The sequence below is a fragment of the Trachurus japonicus genome, chromosome 3 (assembly GCF_045865225.1).
Source record: "Trachurus japonicus isolate A0001 chromosome 3, Traja_1.0".
Lineage (NCBI taxonomy): Eukaryota > Metazoa > Chordata > Actinopteri > Carangiformes > Carangidae > Trachurus > Trachurus japonicus.
In genome coordinates, this window is record NC_140909.1 from 6,026,021 (window position 1) to 6,052,779 (window position 26,759).

The 26,759-nt window shown below is 43.8% G+C and overlaps 1 protein-coding gene across 4 annotated transcripts in view; it reads right to left on the reverse strand.

Annotated features, from left to right (window-relative positions):
- Window positions 1-26,461, reverse strand: part of pcdh17 (protocadherin 17) — a 64,260-nt gene extending 37,799 nt beyond the window's left edge. The window contains exons 1-3 of one of the 4 annotated variants that reach the window (XM_085805755.1): window positions 25,588-26,461; window positions 22,165-24,755; window positions 65-123 (exon numbers count right to left, since the gene is read on the reverse strand). In XM_085805755.1, the coding sequence (XP_085661881.1) occupies window positions 65-123; window positions 22,165-24,447 (2,342 nt within the window). In that variant the 5' untranslated portion in view covers window positions 24,448-24,755; window positions 25,588-26,461. Of the gene's footprint in view, window positions 1-64; window positions 124-21,954; window positions 24,756-25,587 lie in introns of all 4 variants that reach the window. The other 3 variants (XM_085805746.1, XM_085805738.1, XM_085805734.1) reach the window with 3 other exon arrangements.
- Between the last annotated feature and the right edge of the window lie 298 nt (window positions 26,462-26,759).

The following is a 26,759-nucleotide window of genomic DNA, read 5'->3' on the forward strand; positions in this document are numbered from 1 at the left end:
AGCTATTGGAGAAACGAAAACAAAGGTCTGAGATGTAGTGACGGTTATAGATCCGAGCTCTTACCTTTGAACAAACTGTTGTCTGCTACCCATATAATTAGGCTCAGTGGGGAAATTGTCCGTCTGCGGAGAGGAGAGAGAGAAAGAGAAAAAAAAAGGTATGTAGCGAGCTTTACAGAAATGAGTCCTGCTGTGAAACAAGATCTCCTTGTGACATATGATTAATTATGCAAGAAAAAAGAGATGAGGTGAAGGAGGGAGTACGAGCACAACACAACACAACACAACACAACACCGGGGGGATGTGAGTTCTATATTGTTTAGGGTAGAGCATTTCATCAAGCACATAAAGCAGTCTAATTAGCCTTTCGGGGGTAAACTGCAGAGCTGAACATCAAATCCAGGCGGACGGCACATAATCAATAACGGCTGGGACAATAGTCTTAGCATTGGAAAACTTTGCAGTTATCGTATTGTGGTGTCAACGGAAACATGCAGTAACCCAATTTACCACAACACATGTTACAGAAATTAAAATACAATTTAGAGGAAATCGTCTCTGACACTTCCTTTTTCCATTTTTAGTTGCACGGGAGAAATCGTTTGAGTGGAACCGGAGCTTTGTATATGTGTGTTGTTGAACTATCTGCTGTTTATTTGCTGTGCAGCTACCTGATCATACACAGGGGGGCTTCATGCTACGTGGATCAATACTCTCTCACACACAGACACACTAACACGGTAAAGTCCTGCATGCAGGCACACAAACAAAGAGTATGGCACACATGACAAAAGACAGTATATAATGAAAGAGTGGTATAAATCCCTGTGCTTTATAAACTGCACACACACTCATCAGTCATCAGTATTGTATGCAGCAGTGCATTACACACCGGATCAATCACATTGGCAATGCAAAAGTACTCTGTCTCCCTCCCTCCCTCCCAGTCTGTCTGCCTGTTGTTAATTATATTAAAGTATGGTATATGAGGGTTTTTAATCAGTGGGATAAAAAGGTCACCGTGATCCCAGAATGCTTTGTGGCATTTACAGAAATACCTGCCGACCATCTAGCGGTGCGGTTGGAACGTATTCTTGATGTTGCATTCACGTGAAATCGGGCAGACGTCAGACAGACAACAGACGCTGCATGTAACAGGATAAACAAGCGTCTATGTAAACAAGTGGTCCGCCAGCACGAGGCAAAACAATACAGGCGTGACAATATGTTGTCATGGTGATGTCGTATTGTTTACCTGACCCACGTTTTACCGAGTAAAATGACATCCGGTTGGTTTGCCGACGGCCGTCTGCCTGACTGCACCTGAATGCAACACCAGTGCCTCCGTCCTTCCTCACACTACACAGTGGTGACAGTTTTAACAGGCCGAGCCCACAGCTCCGCTGAGTTTCCGTGGTTACCTACGTAGGGTCACGCTGCCACCGGACGTAAAAAAAATGGCGATGCAACATGGCCGCCTCGGTTCGGTGCGTCGCCCACTTGTGTATTTGTAACGACTTGTAACAACTCATTCTAAGGAACCAGAAAGCTTTCATTTGTATGCGGCTGTGATTCCACTTCAGTGAAATATGTATTTATGAAAGACATATTTGATTTTTGCTAATAAAAAGCCAAATAAGTTACATACTGGGGCTTTAATTATATCAAAGTATGGTATATGAGGGTTTTTAATCAGCGGGATAAAAAGGTCACCGTGATCCCAGAATGCTTTGTGGCATTTACAGAAATACCTGCCGACCTTAACTCAGAACGAACACAAGTAAAGGTAAGAAGTGATCAAAATGGACCGACGCCGGGAACACAGGAGAAGAAACCTGACTGAAAATTTATATACAAGAAAGAATATCTCAAAGTCCCAGTCAGACGGAGCCGGAGACGGGCTTGGAAACAAAATACCTTCATGAGAAATAGCTTTCATACCGCGTTTGAGGTATTCATCATAGTAACACAAATAATTACCCTATGTAGTGCACAACTCTCTGTCTTGAATCGAGAGCAGTAAAATGTCATGCTTAGTGAGTAATGTCTCCTTGTGCCAGGGTTTTTCACATGCACAGCTTGACTCGCAGTCAATAGAGTATTTCAATGTCATCCGTGCTCCGCGGTGGCTCGCTATGAAAAAGGGTGTGTGTGAAGGTCAGACAGGCCACCTCAGTTCTCTGACCTTCCATGCTTTTGCCAACACCTTTATCTCTACCTAAACATTGTATTCCACCTCAGCCCTCACCAAGATTAAAAGAAAACACCCACAGAATATATCAAAGGCTGGAATCTGTCCACAGAGCAAGAGAAGAATGAATGTTTGAAAGCGTTTGGCATTGAAATGATAACAGCCAGAGTTTTTCAAAAAAAAAAAAAAAAAGGGGGCGGAAGATGGAAGTCTTTATATTGATGTGCCCCTTCTGTACTTTTATGACCAGGGACTCATCCTTGGACATGCTATTCAATCAACTCGGCCTGATCAGTATTGAATGTGATCAGGATGAAAAGACATTAGCCTACCAGAGAATGATTTTCTTAGCTTGTTATATTGGCTGTGTATACTTTCTGCAGCTGTGTGCACATGGAGCATACATCTGAATACTGAATCCTTGTGAACAGGGCCTCTCTCTATATTACAACAGACTGAAAAAAGTTCATCTTTTGTGTACGGTCTTCTTCATATTGATTAAATAAAGTAAGAAACTGTGGTGACGGTCTGCTGTGCTTTAGGGTGAAACATTTCTTTGCTTTGATCGAGTGTTAAAATGGAAAGAAACTACGAATCCCATAAAATAGTATTTGTGACGGTATAGGTTTTTCTTTCACCACAAAAGGGAAAAATAAAACATGTCACACTTAAAGTAGCATGTGCTCCCCCTCCCTCCTTCCCCCTTCTCCTCGAAGCCAATAAAAAGCACATTACACCACTTCATAGAAACCTCTTTCCTGCCAATTAAGAGTTCAGGCTGATCTTAAGCCTGCATCTCTTCCTGTCTGTCTATACCACCCAGCCCTTTCACTACAATGGGCCACTTTCCAATTAATGGATCGATAACGGCCAGTGAGCTGCTTTGTACTCAGCCAGTCAGACCCAGCAATGAATACAGGATAATTTGGGAGGGGGCGGGGGGGATGTTAAATATTGGATAGATGTCCAGTAATTCTATTATTATAATTATTACACACTGTATTCTACAGTACATAAATTCATTTAGCATCATCATCAAGTATCATTGAGTATTTCATGTTGCATGCTGGTACTACTTGTCCTCCCACTATAAAGAAGCTTCATTTATCTTTTATTATAAACCAAATTCATTCATAGAAAATCTTTATTTTAGTATTCTTACATAAAAAATGTATGTACTTTCTCTTCCTGTGAAACAAATTCAGATGTTTGATGACTCATCCTGATTTTGTATCTAATTAGAATCAGTTTCTTGAATTTTTACATTTCTCCTCAAACTATGAATTGTGACAGTGGCAACCTTGATGTTGGACCTGCTAGCTATAGTTTGAGAGTTTGGGCTGTGGCTGGATTTTCTGCCCCATCATTGTTCACTGTGGACAAACTCATGAGCCTGTGTCCCTCCCTCCCTCCCCTGCTAGCATCACTGCTACCTTCAGCTACTGGCTCAAACATACAGAAACTTCTTCATCATCATCGTCATCTTCCTCCGTTTCATCCTCCACCAGACTCATCTATGAGATCGGCAGGTGGAGGAGGAGGAGGAGAGAAATCCTTCACATACATAATGCAGCCTGTTTTCTACTGTCCAATCCCACAAGTGGTTTGTTTCCACACACTGTATTGGCTACTGTAGAAGTCAATCAATATCCATGACAAGTCCCTCCCTACTGTACCAGTTTGTTTCTACTGGACATGCGTGATCATGTGGAACTGACCGGCTTCATTCAGAGAGACGTTTCATGATGTCTCTAAGTGAACTGAAGTGAAGTGAACTCTTCTGTAGCGTTTGTACATTTGACCTTTAAGCTTTATTGACCTAAAATACGAGTCTTTGACCTTAAAGGTTCAGACAAAACCACTGAGCACACACACACACACACACACACACACAGTGAATACGAGATGAATCCAAAAAGGTTCGGTGTGATTCAGCGGATGTTTAGTTTGGATTTGTTAGAGTTTACACGTGGTTGAATTGTGCTGAATGATCCGTTGTATGTGATCCATGCAGCAAGGCCACAGAGGTCAGAGGGACAGTGTGCACAGTGAGGCTGAGTAAGTGTAAAAAGCTGCACACTATTGTGTATTCCCATTGAGGAGCTCAGACTGACTGAGCAGACAGGCGGCCGATTGAGACAAATGGGACAAGCGTATTGGAGTGCTGTTCTACTCTCAGGTCTTGTTGGTGCCTTTTGGGGCGCTGTTTATTTCTGTGGTGGCTATGAGTGTGTGTATTTGAGGCTTTCTGAGTGTGTGTGTGTGTCTGATGTCTTGGGTAGGGGTGGCGAACGAGGACAAATTGCAGCTTCTCTTTCACACATCATTGGACAACTCTCTTTTATTCACAGGAACAACAGTACACCCCCCCTCCCCTCCTCCCTCCTTCCCTCTACCTACCCTGCTAGGTATGATACATGCATTTGTCCTTTACTGTCTTCCAAAAATACACATAGTGCATTTGTGCGTGTCTGCGTGAGCGCTTTGTGTTTCGTCATGTCAGAGAGGATGTGTGTGAGTCAGTCCAAACCCGCCATCTTTTTGTGCGCAAGCCAAAAAGATCTGGAATGTAGTTTTTAATTTGATAAACTATAGTGTCTGTGTTGTGTGCTTTAATGTGTGTGTATCTGTGTTGTGTGTGTGTGTGTGATGGGACGTCAGCACCGAGGGAACGCTGGTTTACTCCTCTTGGAAAACTGTCAAAGTAGCTCAGCAACAGCCAAGTGGGAAGAGCGGGTAAAGGATAAAACAGAGAGAAATTGAGGTTACGGGAAAGAAAACACAGCGGTGAAGGAGGATGCGGCAACAAAAAAAAAAAAAAAAGGCAGCAACTGAAGCTGAGAACAGAGAAAGGAGAGAGTGAGTGAGAGAGTACGATAAAGAAAGTAAGGGGAAAAGGGGTGGAGAGCCTAAACAATAATTAGACAGTATCGATTACCTAGTGGCTGTGGAGCAATTGTAAGTGATCAAATCTAATTAGCCGGCCCTATACATCTTCCTGGAGATAACAGACCAATCAATCAATGGGCTTAAGTGAACTTAAAGCCATCAAAGTCTCCTGCTCGCTAAATATCTCGCAGTATCTTCCAAATAACTTGGGAGAGGTCTGGTCCAAATGAAATTTAGACGAGTAAGGAAGTGCCACTGATGGTCGTAAAAGGAGACGAGACAGATCTCGTCCACGCCGAGGTCTTATCGGCCCGTCTGAAGACATGTTTCTGGATTTCAAGGTGACACGGTAGCGCTTTATTAGGGACACTACACTAATACTTTTGGATCAGGGCTGTTTACAATTACTAATTGAGATGGGCCAGATTTTCAAACTAAGACATTTATCTAGGATGGACATGTTCAGCGACTGGTAATGTTTAATTTGGTCACATTTGACAAAAAAAAAAAAAATATGAGAAGCAACTGAATGTAATTGTTCAAATCATTGACCTGATGAAGAGCCAGTCGCTCTTTTATGTAGCCCTTGAATAAATATATTTTCTATTTCGGGAGAAGACAGTGTTGCAACGAGTTTTCTCTTTTTTTGCCACTTTTGACACAGGCTCATCAAAAAGTGCATGATAAAAAGCTTTAACCGAACAGAGGCAATACTTAACTCCACTTTTGAAATAAAAAAATTAACATGTTGGTCATATCTAAACTAGTAGGTACACCTCCAAAGTGCATGAAAACACAAAATACTGCTCAGTATTAGCAAAAACTTGCTTCCCTTATGAATTACAATAAACATTTTGCTCATATCTAAACCCAGGCACACCTCAAAGTGCATGAAGAACATAACATATTATGGTCTGTACAACGATATAATGTGGTTTTCTCTGCTTTTCTTGCAGGACCACGGGCCCGGCCACTCCAAGGTTGCCAGTTCTGGTCCCTTTGCTCTCAACGCAGCTTCAGTGTTTCTGTTTCATGACATTGACGAGATACTGGAAATCTCTCTGAGACTCTGATGACATGACTTCATCACACAAGGTAGCTGCCAATCTCCTGTGTTGCCTCATCACATCTCCTGGTTCAAAGAACTCATCGTCACGTTGGTTTAAACCCAGTCTGAGATGAGCTTCGCTTTGTGACCTGGTGCGTTATCATGCAGGAAGTAGACGGTCAATCATGGACACAATAGGACGGATGTGGGTGGTGACAACACTCAGACAGGCTGTGGCATTCAAACAGTGATCTATTGATATACAAGGGTCCAAATGAAATTACCCCCCACACCATAATACCACCACCACCAGTAGCACCAGCTTGGACTGTTGACACCAGGCAGGTTGGGTCCATGGATTCATGCTGCTGAAGCCAAATTCTGACTTTACCATCTGCTGCCTCAGCAGAAATCCAGATTAATCGGACCAGGCGTCGTTTTTTTTTGTTTTTTTTTCCCCCCTCAGTCGTCAACTGTCCAGTTTTGGACACTCAGAGCCAAATGCAGCGTCATACATCTATTTTCTGCTGACAGGCGCTGAACCTGACGAAGTCTTTCTGCTGCTGTAGCTCATCCTCCTCAAAGTTTGACGTGTTTTGCATCCTGAGAAGCTTTTCTGATAATCACGGTGGTGAAGAGCAGCTTTCTGACTCACCATCGTCTCCCTGTCTGCTCCAACCAGTCGGACTTTTCTCCACTGAACTTCCTCTAACTCGACGGCTGCAGAACAGGCTCTCGTTTATTGTTTTTTCGCACCATGAAAACTCTGGAGATTGAACGAGCATGAAAATCCTCATGGAAATCAACGGTTTCCAAAATTCTACAACCATCTGGTACCAACTATGATGCCAATGATGATGTTATATATTTATAAGAAATAACAGTGACAACATGTTATAGGATCATATTAGTGTATCGTATTTCTACAATTTCTTTTGAGCTCCAAAATTGTAACTAACTCAAACACATCACACTTTATTTTATGTATATAAAGTAAAGCCTTTTATATAAAGCCTGATCCTTTATTTTATATAACGTGCGCTGGGGGAGGTTGTGTTTGTGGACAGTGGTACCAAATAGCTGTTAAAATTGAAACCTGTGAAAAAATACAGCTGTCTAGATGATGAGAGGCGAAGCACGCTGATGCATAGAGTTAAGGAAAAAAAGACACAGAGGTGTTTCTTTTCACAAGTAAGGGAGCGTTCACACTTAGTCTGTTGGATTATTCACCTGAATCTTACAGCTGCTACTGGACTCCTTTAGTTCTGTCTGACAGTCAGGATCTAAGGCCCACAAGCAAATGTGCTGTTCTTCACAATAAATTAAAAGAAATTCTGTGTTTTGCTGTTTCCAGCTGCACCGAAAAACACAGCTACTGAACCCTGACCCCCAAAGCATGATGGGTATTCAACTGTGAATTTTGTGCAGAGTTACAACCCCTCATTATCTAAATATGTTGGGATGCATCATCTTCCGTTGCTCTGGATCTGCACAGCATTAAGCCATGATGCAGTCTTGACTGACTTCATCTGCTCTTCATCTGGCCAGTCAGAAGAAGAAGAGGAAGAAGCCTTTGCAGTATGATTTGCTGCTGTGAGTCACCTGCATGAACGGTGTTGATTTTCCTCTAAACTACCATGTTTGTCACAGGGATGGCAGGTTACTGTAACTGTCACATGACTGAGTGAGCCGTCACCACACGTGACTTATGTTTAAAGCCTCAGTATAAAGAAACATAAACCCTCAACAGACTTGATATATGTGCAATACTTGCATCTTTTCTGCCAGAATGAAATGATTTGTTTATTTATGTTTCGGTTGGGTTTTTTTTTTTTTTGGACTAACAAGAAATATTTCATGTCTGCAGTAAAGGAAGGAAGGATCACAATGAACCAGTGAGTGAAACATAATACGATAACGATAATATACTATGACTATAGCAGAATATATTGATCATTTGTCCAACTTAAAGCACCTTTCTTGCCGACACTCTTCTCTTGTCTCCATATCTTATTGTACTAAACAAATCGACTTACAGCTGCATGTGTTGTCTCTGCCGCTGCCTTGCGATGTTGCTGCTGCTGTGTGTGTATGTGTGTGTTTTTAACGGCATTACTACTGGGCTTGTTGTAAAATTGCTGGTTTATTATGAAGCTGGTGACTCCGGCAGCCCTAATCCAACTCAATATTCTCATATTGTTAATCACAGTGTGCCATAATGCATAACTGAATAACTGCATTCCTATTTTTTGTGTTCATGTTCATTTTGTGGGGAATAGGGTTTTTCTTTTCATTCATTAACTAGGGCTAAGTAGCACTTTGGAGGCGTTTATATACCATTGCATAAACAGCATGACCTCTCGCATTTTCACTGCTCACCAGCAATGGCACAATATTCATAATTAATATGCACCCACTCACATTGATTGCCTATTATTTTAGTTGACCATGCACCGTCATTAGAGTTGCCTATTAGGAGCCCAGAGGAAAGCGTCAAGTCATCTCAGTGGCACAACTTTTTTTTTTTTTTTTTTGACCATAATGATCAATGCATGAAAAACAAAAGAGGGAAAAATAAGAGAAGAAGGATGATGCAACAGACCAAAGGAGGGCTGAAGAGGTCCTGCTTCTGTCTTTTCATTTAAAACTAAACAAAAAAAACAAAACAATATATATTTCAAAGCTGGTGTCCTTCAACCTCTGCGGGTAGCACTACCTTATTATTCCTTTATTTGAGCAGTGGCCCGAGTGGGCGCAATTTTCTCTTCTGTCTACAAATGACTACTTTGGTCGCATTTTTAAGATCCTTATGTACAAGAGGGACGTCTGCAGAGTTCAACATCTAAAGAGACTAACAGTGTGCTTTTTCTTTTTTCTTCTTAGATATCCAAAAAGACCTGTTTTAGTCGAGCACACTTATCCTTTATAATAATGTTTGTCATTTAATTTTGGAGACTAAATCACCTTAAAAAGAGCATGAAGAGAAAACACACACAGAGGGATAAAAACAAAGGCTGAACCAGAGGGATGGTCAACAAAGCGTTGTTAAACTCCAATCTTAAGCCTGTCATTATCATCTTGAGAATCAACTCGCGTAGAAAATAATAAAATGCGGACCACCTGAGACAGAGCTCAGCCTTGAACTTGAATACACACACACACACACACACACACACACACACACACACACACGCACGCACACACACACACACACACACACACACACACACACACACACACACACACACACACACACACACACACACACACACACACACACACACACACACACACACACACACACAAATACCATTTAAGGTGCTGGAGATCTTACAGTCTAGTCTATTTTATGAAGCATGAAAATCAAATGACGGGCTAAACTAAATCCTGCATTATACAAAAATGTCTCAAAAGGCTTGTCTTAATAGGCATATAGTAATACAGAATAATCTGTTTACCACAAATTACAAAAATATATAATCTGTTTTTAACTTCTGTGCATGTAATTGATTTATTAATGGGGCCCGGGAATTGGAATTGAGCTATTATTGAATAAATCATCGTTATCTAACTAAAAAGAAAGAACATAACCCACAAACCGATATGATGTTGACCAACATCCCCTCGGGTGAAGATTACAATAAGCTGACACATTGGATGCACACAACTGAGGCTCTATACCGCAGCAAACTGTCAACATCCTTTTTCTAATGCTAAATGGGAGGTATACAGAAACCAATCTGGCTGCAGCTCGACTCACAATGCACCTGTAGAAATCAAATAAACCAAATTCAAGATGAGCATCCAGTCAATGGACCCCACAGCTTTGTTGTTATTATTCATTCTAAGGCCCTGTCAAAATCCAAGCAGACTTTCTTCTTAGAGAGCAGATTGATTTTAACATATCTTTTTACGTGGATGGAACCAGAATGCAAATGAGCTACTGCTTAAATACAACAACAAACTGAGCAGAAAAATAACGTTTCAATAAGTTTGAGACATCCAGTAGTCAGTTATGTGTTTGTACGTGCAACAAGTGGTGTCGTCCTGATTGAACAGGTTATTACCAGTTGAAGGTGGAACAGGACGACTTTGCCACATCTGCAGAGCCAACACTGTTGTTGCTGCTGTAATGATATGATCTTCATGATTAGATTTTTACTGCAGTTTTGTTTGTTTTTTAACCGCAGATTTTTTTATATTGGAAAAAAAAAAGTAAACATAAACCTTACTATGTTGACCAGCCGGTGTTATATTTATCTATAGGCACTGGAGTGTCACTGAGACACCATGTGAGTGGGAAAGTCAATCAACAAAATTAATTCCAGTTTCATAACCTTGGCACCGGCACAGTTCCTATAACAAGCTGCAAACTACTTTCAAATGGAGTGAATTTATACGACCGACCTTGATGTTTTGAAACTTAGTGAAACGTCTGCTACAGTCCTCTGCTACCAGAGTGTGTGTGTGTGTGTGTGTGTGTGTTCAGGTGACGTCTCAGAGAAGTTAAGTGGAGTAAGTGAGTTTGTCTTTGGAGTAAAGTGAACTGTCTCTTATGACTATTTGACAGTGGAAAACAGCAGCATGTACATTTATTGACACAAACTGTTTCAGCTGCAGAAGATGCAGGAAAATAGAAACAAGTAAAATTGTTATCCATAGACAATGATCACACTAAATAATGATTAAATGCACTAAGACTGTTTTTCTGTTTTGAATAAGTTGGAGATGCTGTTATAGTCTTAAACTTTCCGTATTGCTGTTTTAACCTTCTACATAACTCAATTTCATTGCTATGTAAATGACAACAACAATAAAGCATCTATTCTATTCTATAGCTGTGTCTCAATTCAGGGGCTGCATCCTTTGGAGGACACGTTTGAAAGCCGATTACGTCCCAGCGTCACAACAAGCTGTCACAATTCAAAGGATCCTCCATACGCGTCCTCATCTCACACCTATCCTTCACGACCTCCCATATCCCAAGATTCTTTGCCTGCTGTTAATTATTAGCACTTGGCATGCTAGCAATTGGAAAGTCGCGGCGGGTCCACGCTGTAGCCAGCCGCGCTCTGCGGCCGGCTTGGAGGCGTGGTGGTCAAGGCTCTGCTGGCTGCACAGCCAGAGGCCAGGAGCTGAGGAGCCGTTGAAAAAAAAAAAACAACACTTTCAAATGTTTAACATGAGGACTTTGATTACGCTTGGATGTTGTGTATAGGCTGAGTCCCCTGAAGGATCCAGCCACTGAATTGGGACACAACTTGAGTATACTGAAGGCTGAGACTGTGTGATCATGTGTGGCAGCAGCAGCCTCCACTCCAGGCAGAACTCATTAAATAGGGATGGAAAAATAAAAAATAATCTCAATCTTTTAGACACAGAGAGAATCTGACATGAACTGGAATTTCTTTTCCAAAAAGCTGCTTCATGATCTCAAAAGGCCAAGACGACCTCTCTCCCTCCCCCTCCTCCTCCTGATCTTCCTACCTGTTACATTCTCCTCTGCAACATGACTTTTGTGCGTCTCCGGTTCCAACATGTACGACTGTTAGCGATTCGACTGCTCTGACAACAATCCAGCAGCCGGTTCAGTCACACCTGCCATCTCCAAAAGCCGGCGCAGAGGAAACCTTTGTGCCGCGAAGAGGAGGGGCGACACAAGACAGCACGTTTGTTCTCCTATCAACACAATCCACATCTGTGGCAGTTTAGCCTCAGGAGTAAGTGATAAATGTAGCTTTTGGCATAGATTTTTATTCCAACACACAAGAAAAAACCCCTAACGCAGCAGTTTGCCAGCTCTCCTAAAATAACAGCTGATTTACCCTCTCTACTTGAAATGTAGACACGTTTAACCAGCTGGACTGGGTATACACACACACACACACACACACACACACACACACACATACACACAGCTGGGACCGGTCTGATCTTTGATTAAGGAAAACAGGTGGAAAAAGAAGAAGAATATGAGACATGATGTTGAATGACTGAAACACCTTTGAAACTGTGATGGGGGAAAAAAAGAAAGAAAGTAAAAAGTGCAGTATGTGATCTTGGTGTCTGAAGCACTAATCATTCAGGACTTGCTCATCAATAGGTCCAACAGCTTTGCTGTTAACGGAAATCTTGAGTCAGCACTGACCTTGCTTCACCCACATTAGTCCAAAGCCAAGTCAGCCCAAAAATCCAAAGCTGTTACAGGCCAATCATACTTTACCCATGAAGACAGACACACAGGCAGCTACACACACACACACACTCTGACACACAACATTTTAAAGCTATAGCTCTGACAGCTTGGTAAATGTGTTTGTTTGCCACTTCGTTGAAAGTTAGTTCAGCATTGGTGCCACTCTCACGTCTGTGTGTTAAATATGAACCTCATGGTGACGACAGGACTCCAGAAAAATCACTATCAAGAAATAGTCAGACACTTAAAGGGATAGTTCAACATTTTGTCAAATTGGCCCATTGCCATAATCTCTATAGGTCGTTTTTGAGGCAAATGCAGAGACTGCTTGCTGGAAAACTGCCCCTGATGGTAATGCGCATCAGCGGTTTTGTTATTATCTGTTATTATCTCATAGCGTGGTGAATGTGCAGGTCACAACTTGTCCACCAGAGCGTTTTGGAGTTGTTGGATTGTGTATTGATGAGGGAAACCAAGAAATCCCATTAGCCTCCATAGCGTAGCTCTGAGCAGCTTGCGGCTCTGCTCCGCCGTTCTAAAAATAGCTTGCACTGACAAATAAAGGTAACAAACTCACCTCCATAAAACCAACATGTTGTGTTTATATATTGTGATTCAACAGAGAGCTTTAGGCAGAGCCGGGCTAGGTGTCCCCACCTGGTCCCAGTTTGTATGCTAAGCTAAGCTAAGCAGGTTCTGTGCAGACTGCAGAGCGATGAAAACGTTGTTAAATGTTCTCATCCAGGTTTCAGCAAGAAAGGAAATATCATGTTTCAGGGTTTCCCCTCATCAGACGATGTTTTTCTTTTTTTTTTTAACAAATAAGTAGAAATTACTTTAGAGTTGAACAATATGATCAAACAAATGCCAACACAAAAACACATCAACTAATCCCTGTTATCCAGCACAACGAATCAAATTTGACTAACGAGAAACAAGGATTTTTATACGATAGTCCTGCAGGAACCATCCACAACATGTTGTCTAGTTAGCGGGTTAACAGGAGCAAAGCTGAAAGCTTGTGAACAAAAACATTAAAAGAAAAAAATTATTCCGTTTGAATTGATGAAGGGAAGAGCCGTGCCGTAGATGAAAGAATCTGAGATATTTCCCCAAAGCCCAGAACCAAGGCCAGGCACAGATATAGACAAAAACACACACATGCACACAAACACAGACACACAAAGTGCACCGTGCACATATGTATGTGTTATATCAGTGCACATACACCTGGGTTCTCCCCTCCCGGACACACACACACACACACACACACACACAGCAGATGGACTATGCCTAGCTTCACTTCAAGGTGACCTATCTCGTGTATATGTATCGGGTCAGTGGTGATGAGTTATCTGAGCAGAGGAGGGGCTGGGAGAGAGGAGGAGGAGGAGGAGGAGGAGTGGAAGACAGGAAGGATACTGTCCATACACCTGGGTAAAAAAGAAAAACTGACAAAAACAGCTTTAGGATAATGCTCCGCTGTCAAAGTGTTGGACGCCACTTCCTCTCCGTCTCTTTTAAGTGCGTCTATGGTGCATTAAGAATCTGTCAGAGCAGCTTTAGCATTAATCAGCCTGCCCACTGAAGAAACAATCACACATAATCTCAGCCTCTAAGCCCTGCTGACCTTCTCTTCAAATGCACAGATAAACTCCCTTTCAAAGCTCAGTCAGTTAAAGACACACATAGGCCCGGGCTCTGGCGGTTCGTAATTTTATTTCACCCTCCACCCCTCCCCTCTCTCTTTCTCTCTCTCTCGTAGTCTATCTGATTGGTTCCTCCCACAGCAGCAGCAGCAGCACCCATGTTTCTCCACCTGGGAGTACACTGACTCAGTATGTCAACGTGACCTCAAAGAGGACGCATTTCAGACAGCGTGTGCGGGCAGAGGGGCCGTTTTACCCCATCAATCTGTAGAGGAGAGGGGGGAGGAGAGGGGGAGGAGGAGGAGGAGGAGAGGAAGAGGAGACGAGCAGAATACACAAGTTCCATTCATCATTTCAGCAGTGTTGAGAGTGTATAAATAGCGAGATCTGTTCAGAGTTATCATTGAGCCAACGCTTCCATCGTGGTACTTCATTTATTAAGACTGTGCAGAGATCAATACGGCAGACATATACACTCTGTACTGTTGACAAGATAATCTCATCATTATGAATTTGGCTCGGGTCGTCAGTAACATGAGCAATTGCAACGCTTATCTGAGATGACAAGAGCACAGAGAAAGAGAGGGAATCCAAAAAGGGGGGAGAGTCAGAGCAAGAAGTGGGGAAGTGAAGAAGAGCGAGAGAGAGGGGGAGACAGCCTTTTTTTTTTTTATTACGCTAAACAATGCTCAGAGATAATGAAATACAGTATTTCAGTACCAAACGGAGCAAAAATCAATAAGATATGGAGCAAAGCAGCAATTGATCTGAATGCTAAAGGCCCCAAAAAGATTCCTCTCCAAGACATGAACCCAGCGAGGGGCCGATCGAGTACTGTCTGTGGTACAATGGGAAAAGATGAGACGGGGGCCGAGTATACCGCTTTCAATATGCCATTAGCACTCGGCGACGTCGCTGCTCCCCCCGAAGAGCAGACACAGTCACAACGTCTGACAACAAATCTTGTGCGCCCACCACTTAGTGGGGCCTTTTGTTTAGGAAATAACATCTGAGAGTGCCGACTCATTCACCTTCTGTTTCCACAAACATGTAGCAGCCACTGCAAAACACAGTGGCTGTCAATTCCCCTCAGACACATGCAGGGCTTTAGACATGGGAGTCCAATTTCAAACTGTGCTGCAGAAATAAACCGGGAGCAGAGGAGACAGTGGGATCTCTGCTATTAGAGCGTTGGACTTTTTCACGTCGCTGTGTGTTGCAAAATAGTCTTCAAATTGCAAAAGCAAATTGTTATTTCCGAAACGAGTCGTCGTAATAAACTCCAGTGGGTTTTTTGCGAGGGGAGGAGAAACTCGATTTACGGCGGCTTGTTTTGACGTGTGCTTAGGTGAAATCAGAGCTAATGAGATGGCATTCACGGTATATCCCTCTGATCAATTAATCACATTACTGATGAAGCCGAAGAAGTGCTGAACTGAAGACGGCAAGGACGAGGAGAGAGGGAGAGAGAGAGGGGGATTCAGGGTTGAGAGGGATAAATCATTTCTCTTATACTAATGAGATAGAAGGTGAGAACAGATTCACATAACTCATTCTTTGAGCTGCGTGTTGTTGCTACAGCACATGCCTAGGGGGCACAGTGAAGGAAGATGTGGAAGAAATAAAAGCTCTCTGAGGTTGGACCGGTGCCAAGACACAGCAGAGCCAGTTCCACTTTGTTTGACTTTGAAAGTGTTTGATTTACAGCAAGGAGACCGAGCTGCTGGCAGTTCAAAGAATACATCTCCACGCCATGTACGCCTGTGTGCTGTGCATCTCGGTGCGCATTACGATGAGGTCACTCCTATCAGTAACCGTCTATCTCAGATCGGGCCCTCCGTCCCCCCCGCTGCTCGGAAATGTTAAGTCTAAAGACCCCAGGAGGGATCTAAGGGCCCACAGGGGGCAGACGGCCGCTTCAGGGAAGACCATTTCAATCTGAGGGAACCAGCGAGACCGGTGCTTCAGAGCACAGCTGGTGGTAGCACAGGTGCATGTGTGCGTGTGCACGTCCAAACACACACGCTCCGTCAGAGAGCCGTGGCAGCCGAATCTTAGCTTCCTCCACTGTGAAGGTTATGTTTTCTTCTCTTGTTTTGTGACCTCATTGATGCTTGGTTGGCTCCTCTTGCCTGAGTTGTTTGAGCACAATGGCAGCGGCACAGAGGTAAATGTTTTAGACTCCAACGGGAGAATGCAAAGGATTTCTTGTAAATTCACAACAACCTTCTTCTTTTTTCCTATGCAGAATAGCTCCTATTGATATTAAAGAGAAAACACATTACGGTTAAAAGGGTTGTTTGGTGGAAGAAGCTCAGATCCATCTGGTGTGGGCGGGCACTTACATGCAACATAACTCACAGTATCAGCATAGTCAGGAAAAGGAGAGACACGCTGTCAAACAAGCAGCCACAATAAACAAAAAATGACTGACAACACGAGTAACAGCAGCCGTGCTCTCTGCAGCCGTGTAACGACAGGAAAGAAAAGTAATTACTAAGTCTGATAGGTCCTGATCTGGAACCGTCTCCCTATGAAGGTAAACTAAGCTCAACAGCGGCGCTGGCTCCTGAACAGACGACATGACATGACAAAATGACAAGATATTTTGAAGCAGTGTCAGCGAATTAAGCAGAAGGAGGCCTGCAAAGTCCACAACCCCATTTATCACACACACCCACACACACACACAAAAAGTCTGGAGTGAACATCCACTGACATTCCCCAGTCTTATTATCGTGCCCATGTCATCTCCAATAGGCTGCTTCCTATTGAACCAAGCAAATTGGTTTAATGTGTCCGGCCAATCTGGCCATCACGGAGGTCAACTTGTGTTCTCATATCCTGTCTGCAGTGGCACAAAAAAACAAAATTCCTTTGTTGCCCAGCATTGTCAGATGGGGAGGTCTGTTAAAATAATGAAATTATGCAGCACAGTTAAGTGCTGTGTCCACATGAATGCACAACAGCTGGGTGAAAGGATTTCCAGAGGCTGACCAGGAAGACAATACCCCACATACATAAATTATTGACTCCAGTCATCCATCTATTCATCTATGTACATCCACCTTCTTCTGTCCACAGCTCGACTCTGCTGGGGTTGTTATAAGTTACAGGGAGAAACTGTGTCTACTCTTGGGTATAGTCAGGGCCCACGTTTATATTCAATTATTTAGAAGGGTGACTTGGATTTTTGAGAACTTGGCTATAAATTAAACATTAACTTCCACAGCTGCTTCCAATCCCAAACTAATTTCCTACTAGTACTTATAATATGTATCTGCACACGAACTATTAGTTGTTTAAATTTTGAATTGCACTGACCAGAGCACATTTTCTTCACTTCTCCTTGTAAAACATAAACTTTGCATTGGTGTTACAGTGTTAAAAGAGAGCGGAGAAGAACGGGAAATGTAGGAGATTAGTACAGTAATTTCTACTCGAGTTGCCTCACATTGTAAACAGAGCCAGGGTAAAAAAAAAAAAAAAAAGTAAATGAATGCTCCAATTCTGCTTATACCAGAAAATAAGCAGCTTCTGTTTCCACTCACTGTGCTCTACCCTCCTCCTCCTCCTCCCCCCGTGTTCACAAATATGTAGCATGAGACCTCTGATGTTTATCGTGACATCTTCCACTTTCCGCTGATTTGTTAAATGTTATGATTTATTAATGAAAAATGTTTTTTTTTTTCTTTTTTTTTGTGCTGTGTGTTGCACCGCGCCGCTTCAAAACGCACCGACACATCCAGCCGGTGCCTTTAACACCACCACCGCTAAAACAGCAGCGATGGCAGCTAATAAAAAATGAAAATGACTCAACGACAAAAACTTCTATGTTTTGTTTTAATAGAGATAACATAATTTACTGTTGTTCCCTGGAGCGACATTCTGTGGTCTGACTTCACTTCCTCTCACTTGTATCTATCATGGGCGCTTGGGGGAGATGAAGAAAAATAAAACTGCCTATTAATAATTCAGAATTTCGGCATGTAGTGTTGTGTACAGTAGTAGCAGGTTTATTTGAGGAAATATGAAGATACACCCTAAGGCGAGCTGATAATTTTTTTTTTCTTAACGTACTGGCAAGCTCAAATAAAATAAATCTGGCCTAGTGGCCCAGCAGAACTCAACTGGGGGACAAAAGTACAAAAATTACAAATGGCCTCTTGAACCGCCTCTCATTCATGTAAATGACTGTTGGTGCATCTGGCCGCTGAGCTGCCCAATCCCGTCAGCGAGACGGCTTCAGTACATATACAGGTTTACCAAACTCATTCCATGGAAAGCTCCAGAGGGAAGTTATCTAAAGATGATGGGGGAGAGGGAGAGGGAGAGAGAAATGAAATAAAGAGCGCTTTTCTATTCATTGCTTCAGTGGCCAGTGAAGTGTGGGAGCAATTTCAATACAATATACAACGGAGGCTTTGATAAGACTTTGCAGTAGAATCCTTAAAAACAGCCCAAGCCTGGTTGCATATGCATCTGTGTGTGTTTGTGTGGTGTGCACACGTGTGTGTGTGCGTGTGCACGTGTGTGTTACTTTGAAGGAAGGGTGTTTCAAGGTTCGGACAAATGCAAGATTGTCACACTCATAAAAGGAGAGGGGCTCTGTCATGGAGTCTGCCAGCTAAAGGCTTAAATCACATGCCTGGAATGCACAATGACGTTACGCCCCCGCACGTACACACGCACGCACACACAAGGACACACAAATACACCACAATCTCCCTAAATTATGCAGACTAAGACCATTCCTGGAAGCATCCACTTTCAACATCTGCTCCAGCTACATTGTTGGCATACATAGGCTCAACCTAAACAGATGAAAAGGAGTGAAAAATGTATCTCATATATTGTTCACACGCTGCTTAAATGATCACTATCAAACCTCTCAGCTTGGGTTTTTGTTTTGTTTTTGTTTTTTTCGTCCAGTATCCTATAAATTCACTACAGGTTTATTGCTGCCAGTCATTTGAAGAAACCACTCAGAAACCTTGGTTTACCAGAAATCGTTACAAGAGAAAAGCTGCCAGGTCTTTCTAATTCATATGCAGAGAAACTGAGCAGATTTATAAATACCATGGATACATTGCTTGCTTGGCAAATCCACTGCATGTCACTCAAAATGCTTGTCAGACAGGCATTTCCAGGAAACTATTCAGTCTTAAATGTTTGTTAAACATGTATGTCTAACATTTTTATTATTATTATTATCACCATTCTTATTAGAGCACTAGGATTTTCCATATCAAATGACAATGTCAAGTCAGCAGACACTGGAGCCCCTTTTCTCCTTGACACCCTCCTCTCAATGCCACACAACACAAGGCAGAATGCCGCCACCTAAAGGCAGCTTTTATAGCCTTTCAGACCCCCTCTGCCTCTGTACCACCTGCACCTTATTAACACGGATCGTGTCCCACCGAGACGCGACTGTTTAATTAGAGTTTCATGGCGAATCAAATTACAACACTCAAAACTTATCAAAACAAATCAATATGATAAATTATGGGCCATTTAAAAAGCGAATGACATGGGATTCTTTTGAATGTTCGACAACAAATGGAGGAGGAGGAAGAGGAGAGTCCCTGCAACAAGGCAGCGAGACAGCGGCAGAGAAACTTATGAAGCAGTCAGTGGGTCAGAGTCTGGCACAGCTGCAGAAGCTGAAAACACAATGTGGGACAAAATCCTAAAATGTATTCAAAGACAGAGTGGGCGCAGGCTCACTCTTTGGAGCGAATTACTGAAATCCTTTCTTCCAGAGCATTGAGGAATTTTGCAGCAGATTGGTTTTAACCTTGATTCCACACTAAGTAATTCCCTTCAACGCCTTAAGCGGAATTAGGCATCATTACGTATCATCCATCTCCTTATCCCAGGAATTCTCTTTACAAATGAAATGAAGCTCTCCACTGGGCCGGGTGCTGGCACGGCGGTGACAATGATAAGGCCAGCAGAGCTCTGCTGATATGTTCATATTATTCCCCTCTCCCAGCTAGAGACCAAACCCAGTCTGTCTGCCAGTGCGCCACTATAAAACATCATTAGAGACCAGCAGCAGTGTGTGGAGGGAGACTGGGAGTTGCAGGCGGCTACAGTAGGTGCAGAGGAAGACAGCAGCACTAAGGTGCCCTTGTGAAGCACTGAGCAGGCGATATATGTTCTGCCGCTTTATCAATCTCTTTATTTATTTTTCCTATTCAACCTCTCCTCTCGTGGCAACTGTAGTGACAGATGGGCCGAGAGGCCTTGGGATCGATGGACGGGGAATTCTGTCTTTGTTTCCTGACATTTTTCCCATAGCCACTCTGCTCTGACTCAGGTTACTTACTGTCCACACGAACGGAGGGAGGAGGTGGAAGCAGGCAGGAGGGAGGAAAGTGATACGCTTCTGTACAGCTTCTGAGGAAACTTAATGCCTCAGGCCATCTCCCTCTACACAGGTTTCTGTTGAATAATACAATAGAGCACCCTGCTCGCCTGATGCGTTGAGGGGACCCTCTGTAAACAAGACACTAAGGAATGTGTTGTTGCTGCTCTTGCTTGTTTTTCCCTTTGACAGTCCGAAAGAGGAGGGGAGGGGGGGTGAAGAGAGAAAGGAAGTGCTTGAAATGGATGTGCAACAGCCTCACACAGTCTTAATTTATCATCACTGCATAGGCAGAGAAACAGCCTGCAGAATGGATCAGCAATTATTCTGTCCCTCTGATTAGGAAGCCTTAACGGTCTTTGAGCTGACCTTTGCCCTATGCAGCTGGCTCATAATAGAAGCAGAGCTGAGACACAGAGTGGGAACAACAGACAGTGGCCTTCCTCCCTGGTGGGAACACGTCACATCTGATCACAGTCATCGTCACATCCATGTCCAGTGCAAATAGCTGGCTAGAAAAGACAGCAGTGAGTCCAATCAAGACACTAATAGTTACAGTTCACAGGGATGTAACTGCACGAATACTCATTCTCCTATTCTACCAAATAGTACAAGGCCACTGGCAGAGAGAGTGATAAAAATAAAACTCACTGAGCATCTCTTTCTCTCCGCTCTGTCAAATTACATCACCGGCAAAACATTTTTATTTATTAACAATAGGTAAATGTGAGGAAAAGAGTTCACTTTGCTACAACTGCCCATTATCCCTAGTGTTACATACCACCGTCTTAAGCAGGCCTTAATCCTCGTCTGACACGACAGACTTTTAATGGGCTTAAGGCCAAAGACACAGAGAAGTTATCACGTTAGAGGCTTATACACCCAAGTACTCCACACAAAGACGTATAAAGAAGCCGTGAAAATAAGTACAATCTGCTAATCTCTAGGAATTAAAATCGCTAGAATTAACCACAAAGCGACCGAATTGGCGGAGTGATGTGTAATGAACGGTGGCGTAAGGCAGTAAACAAGCACCTGCCATCGTTTGGAGTCACTCAGCCCTAATGATGTGGCATTACAACTGCAACTGCTATTGCATGCAGGTACATTTATATACCTTAAAGTGCGTTTTCAAAATATATATTGTTATCAGATTAGGACATGCAAATGTCTGTGTGATAATTGGATAGTTTCAAATGGAAACTGCTTAAGACTGAGCCACAGGCTAAACTGTTTCCTCCACGGGAATGAAATGACAGTGACTGAGTGATTTATGAACATTTTTTTTTTTTTTTTACAGGAAAACAGATTTCAAAAGCCTGTCGTGACATATTTCAAGCACAACTGATTTGTGTTGATGTCACTGCCTGTGTTCTATGAGAGCACCAGAATGACTGTTTAATCCTTCTAATGCTCGCCCCCCCCTCCCTTCGCTCTGTGCTCCTGGGCTTCTCTGCCTCTGCCTGTCCTTGTCTTCTTTTTCCTTTCATTTTACAAGCGTTGATATAGGACATAGGAGGAGGAGGAGGGGGGGGGGGTGGTTTCTGAAGATAGTGACGTGAAAACGGTGGCACAACAGTGAGGGAGAAGAGTGCAATTTCTCTTACCTGTATGATGGACATGCGGTTAGTAGGTGTGTCTGTAGTGCTGGTGACTGGGCCTGTGAAGCTGGTGTGGCATCCCACGTGGCCTTGGGGCACGCTGAGGTTATTGGCAGTGGGCTTGAGGTACATGACCTCTGACCTTGGTGAGCTGAGTGGCAGGCGTGTCTGGTAGTCAAAGTACATGGGAGAGGTGGCCAAGGAAGGGCTGCTTACCACATTCATCACATTCATGGCATCCCGCTCCTCCACCTCGCTCTGCACCAGCATGATGTCGTTCTTGTTAATCTTCTTCTTCTTGCCTTTCCCCAGCTGCGGGTGCGAGTATTCTGCAATACGACAGTTATACGTTCGGATCTCCTTGTTTTCTCGCTTGCACTTGATCGCTATGGTCACCATGGCAGCGAGAAGCATGATGGACACGATGCTGAGAGTTACAATAAGAGGCAGGGACATGTCCCAGTTCTGACTGTCCTTTGTGCGTGGCAGTCCATCAGGGGGACGCCCGTTAGACGCCTTGATGATGAGTCTGGCGGCGGCGGTGAGCGTCGGCTTGCCGTGGTCCGACACCCGGATGATCAGCTCCACGATGGGGCTCACGTCGTCCCAGAACGGGTGCACTGTTCGCACCTCCCCGGTCACGGGGTCGATCTCAAACAGGTGGTCCTCATTGCCGTCTGAGATCTCATAGGTGAGCCTCCCACTCTCGCCATAGTCGTTGTCCACTGCCCTCACCGTGGTGACGATGTAGCCCACACCGACGTTACGCGGCACGTGGATTTCAGCTGTGTCGTTTAGGAGCAAGGGCAGAACTATGACGGGGATGTTGTCGTTGACGTCCAGAACGCTGATGCGCACCGTGGCGTTGCTCTCCAGATGTGGAGATCCAGCATCTTTAGCAAGAACCTTAAAGTCAAAGTACTTGATTTGCTCATAGTTAAAGGATCTCACAGCGTAGATGGCTCCATTAGCAGCGTTCACATTAACATAAGTGTTGACATCACCCCCACTCACATTGGAGTTTACGATGCTGTAGTAAACTGTGCCGTTCTGGCCGAGGTCTGGGTCATGAGCCAGAACTGAACCCAAGTATTCCCCAGGGATGTTGTTCTCAGGGATCTGAAGAAGATAGACTGACTTGGTAAAACGAGGAACGTTGTCATTCTCATCCAGAATCTTTACGGTGAAGGATTTCGTAGAGTTTAGAGGGGGAATACCGTTGTCTTTGGCGACGATGGTGACGTTGTACTCGTCCTGCACCTCTCTGTCCAAGGGCCTATCTGTCACCACCGTGTAGAAGTTGTCATAGTTTTCCTCAAGTTTAAAAGGGACGTTACCAAGCACTCTGCATTGAAGTTGTCCATTCCTGCCCGAGTCCTTGTCTGTGACACGGACCAGAGCAATGACAGTGCCTGGGGGTGCTGCCTCGCTGATGGCTCCCTGTCTCACAGACACAAAGCCTATAGATGGCCAGTTATCATTCCTGTCAAGCACTTTCACAGTGACTTTACAATGGCCTGGGATTGGATTGGGACCTAGATCCTTTGCCTGGATGTCAATCTCAATAACCGGACTCTCTTCGTAGTCAATTTCCCCCTGAATCTTTATGACCCCTGTTCTGGAATCTATGGAAAACAGCTCCCGGATCCTCTCTGGAGCATAGCCACTAAAAGAATAGACTACTTGTCCATTGTTGCCCTCATCAGGATCAGTGGCATTTAAATCAATAAGGACTTTACCAGGAGGTGAGTTTTCAGGAATTTCCACAACGTATGAGGGCTGGTCAAACACAGGGCTGTTGTCATTGGAATCGATAACTTTAACATTAATCTGCATGGTACCTGACCTGGTATATTCCCCCCCATCCGTGGCTGACAGGATAAGGGTGTGATGGCTTCGTTCTTCTCGGTCCAGTGGTCGTTGAATAACTAATTCTGGGAATTTTGTCCCGTCCCCGCGGGATTTTACTTCCAAGGAAAACAGATTGTAGTCATCGCGTGTTATTTGATAGGTTTTCAGCCCATTTTCTCCGGCATCTGGGTCATGCGCGCTGGTCAAGGGAAAGCGCGTCCCCGGCACAGCGTTTTCAGAAATGTCAATATCAATCTGATCTGAGGGGAAAGTGGGTGAGTTGTCGTTAATGTCCTGAATATCTATTTTGATCATGCAGATCTCCTTGTCATTGGCAAACACTTCCATGGAGAGCTGGCACTTGGGATTCCTCTTGCACAATGTTTCCCTGTCAATGCGCTGCTTGGTGTACAGCAGTCCGCTTTGGGGGTCCACGTCGATGAGATGCGGAGCCGAGTTCTCCAGCACCCTGAAGTTAGCCTTCTTACCCTGTCCTTGCCCAGTCTGTTCGAGTCCGAGTCTGGCATCTTTGGCAATGTTCCCAATCACTGTCCCCGGACCCTGCTCCTCTGGGACAGAGTAATTCAAGTTTTTCAATGTCAGGGCTTGAGCCCATAAGAGGAGGAAAAAGAAAATAGAAAGATACATCCCCACTCCGTAGAGAGCTGCAGTAATCTGTGTTGTCTTTTATGCCTCCGTTGACCTGTTGATATTCTGTTCAAATTTGGTATTTCTATTATTCGGGATCAAAAAAAGAGTTCTGTTCATCATGTGAGGCCTTGGCTTATGTCTTTATGGATTGTCTTTGCTCTGTCTCTCTCTTCCTCTGCCTCTTCCAGCAATCTGTGGTGCTGAACACCTAATTTATATTCAGCTGAGTGCCCAGACTCATCTGAGCAGTAGTCGCGATCCAGTCTCCAAACAGAATAGTCATTGTAAGTGTTCACTCATACCACCTAAGAAGGAGGGGTGGGGAGGTGGGGAGAGAAAAGAAAAAATATATGTTTATTATAATGTATAAGAGTGAAATGGTCAGCCAAAGAAAAACAGAGCACGCTACACAAGCCATTCTACCAGGAAGAAATCAGATCCACCGCTGAGCCAAAAATGAAACAGGGCTCATGTGTAATTCATCGCCACAATTATGGGGGAAGCTTGTCAATTAGTTAACCTTGGGAAGACACTCGGCGCAGCCCTGATACACAGGGAAATAATGATTCCGCTTGTAGCTTATTTACCACATGTATTATCATAAACACAGGACTGAGGATGCAGTTCTTAATCTATCTCTAATGTGCAATGCATGCATGCCCGACCTGACCCTGGCATGATAATGGGCCATTCACACATTAGGAGAACGGTGACTGAAAACTGTAATAGGGCAACTTTAATAATATGGAAACACTGCAGGCGTACAAATGAGGATGTCCTATTGTGGGGGGCGGCTATTTGAGTTAAGTGTGTATAAAAATGAGCCTCTTACAAGCATTAACAAATCCGCATAATCCGGATATTTAAAATGAGCCTTATAAAAAAATGTTCTGAAATGAGCTGCCAACATCTCAGCACAGTCGTGTGATTCTCTCCCTGCTTCTGCTGCTGCTGCTGCTGCTCTCTGTCTCTCCCTGCTCTCTTTCTCTCCCTCTAGCTGCAACGTTCAACGGAGAAGCTGTTGCATCCGCATGGACACGGACTGGTAGTGAAAAAAGAATCGTGTGGAAATGAGAAACGGAGGGTCTAACGGGAAAAAAGGACAACCAAAAAAAAAACAAAAAAACATGAACTTACCTGAAAACTGCTGCAATAGTCCGAGAAATAGAAGTGGGGAAAAATGAAATTAAAATAAAATCAAAATACTCAGTTCCAGCAAGGCTCAGAGAGAGTTTCATCCCCCTGACCACTTCACCAACGTTAGGCTACCACCCGTATCCTCCGTCTCCCTTCTGTGCCGTGCAAAAACCCCCACAAGCTTCCGTACACGCAGGCTACAGTGCAGCGCAGTGGAAATAAAAAAAAAAGTGCTCCAGAAAAGTATGACTGTAATGTCAATGAGCTGAAGTCCTATCCGCTGTCTGATTAGGATGCAGCAGCTCGCCTTCTGCCTGCAGTGAGTCACCACCGAAGGAAAACTGTTCTCAGAAATACTCTATAAGGGGACAAAACAGAAGAAAAAGAAAAAAAAAAGAAGAAAGAAAAAAAATCCAGATGTGTAACAAGGTTGATCCAGAGTGGTTTTTTTTAAAAGACAACCAGTGGTTTTCCTCCCCGTCCGAGTCCGACACATCGCTGGGTGACTGTTCCCCGTAGTGGCATTTTTTTGTCCTTGTCCTCCGTCCGTCCCCACACACGCACGCACACACACCCGTCAAAGTCCACACAGGGAGAGAGAGAGAGAGACAGCTGCTGGAGAGGTGGTCAGCAACAACGCCGCATTCTGCTCCAAGACTCTCGGCAGCTGTCAGGGAGAAAAGGTGGTGATTTTCTCTTCAATATATACTGCACAGTCGTTATTTAGTATTTCCCGCACGTAACACAGCCCTAAGCACAACGAGCGCTTCCTCTCACTGACTGAACTCCGGACACCGCATGGTGCATTAAACATTGTCGCTGCTCCTCCGGCGGCCAATGAATTTGAAGAGGTGGGGAAGAGAAGGAGGGATTCAAAAGCCGCTTTGGATGCAGACCGCAGATGATTGGTGGCTCGCAGTTCACCGGTGGCGCATCTGTTTTTTTCAAATATCACACTTCATTGTTGTTTACAAAAAAGGAAACCGTGCGTTGAACACGCTCCGCTATGAGACGTGCACGGAGGAGAGAGAGAGGGAGGGAGGGGCGAGGGGGGTTACTGAGGTGGTTTGAAATTTTCAGTTAAGTCGTTTGTCAAAAAAGGGGCAAACAATGAGATTTGAACTCAACGGAAATGAATTCATTATAACGGGACTGACTTTTATTCTGAAAGT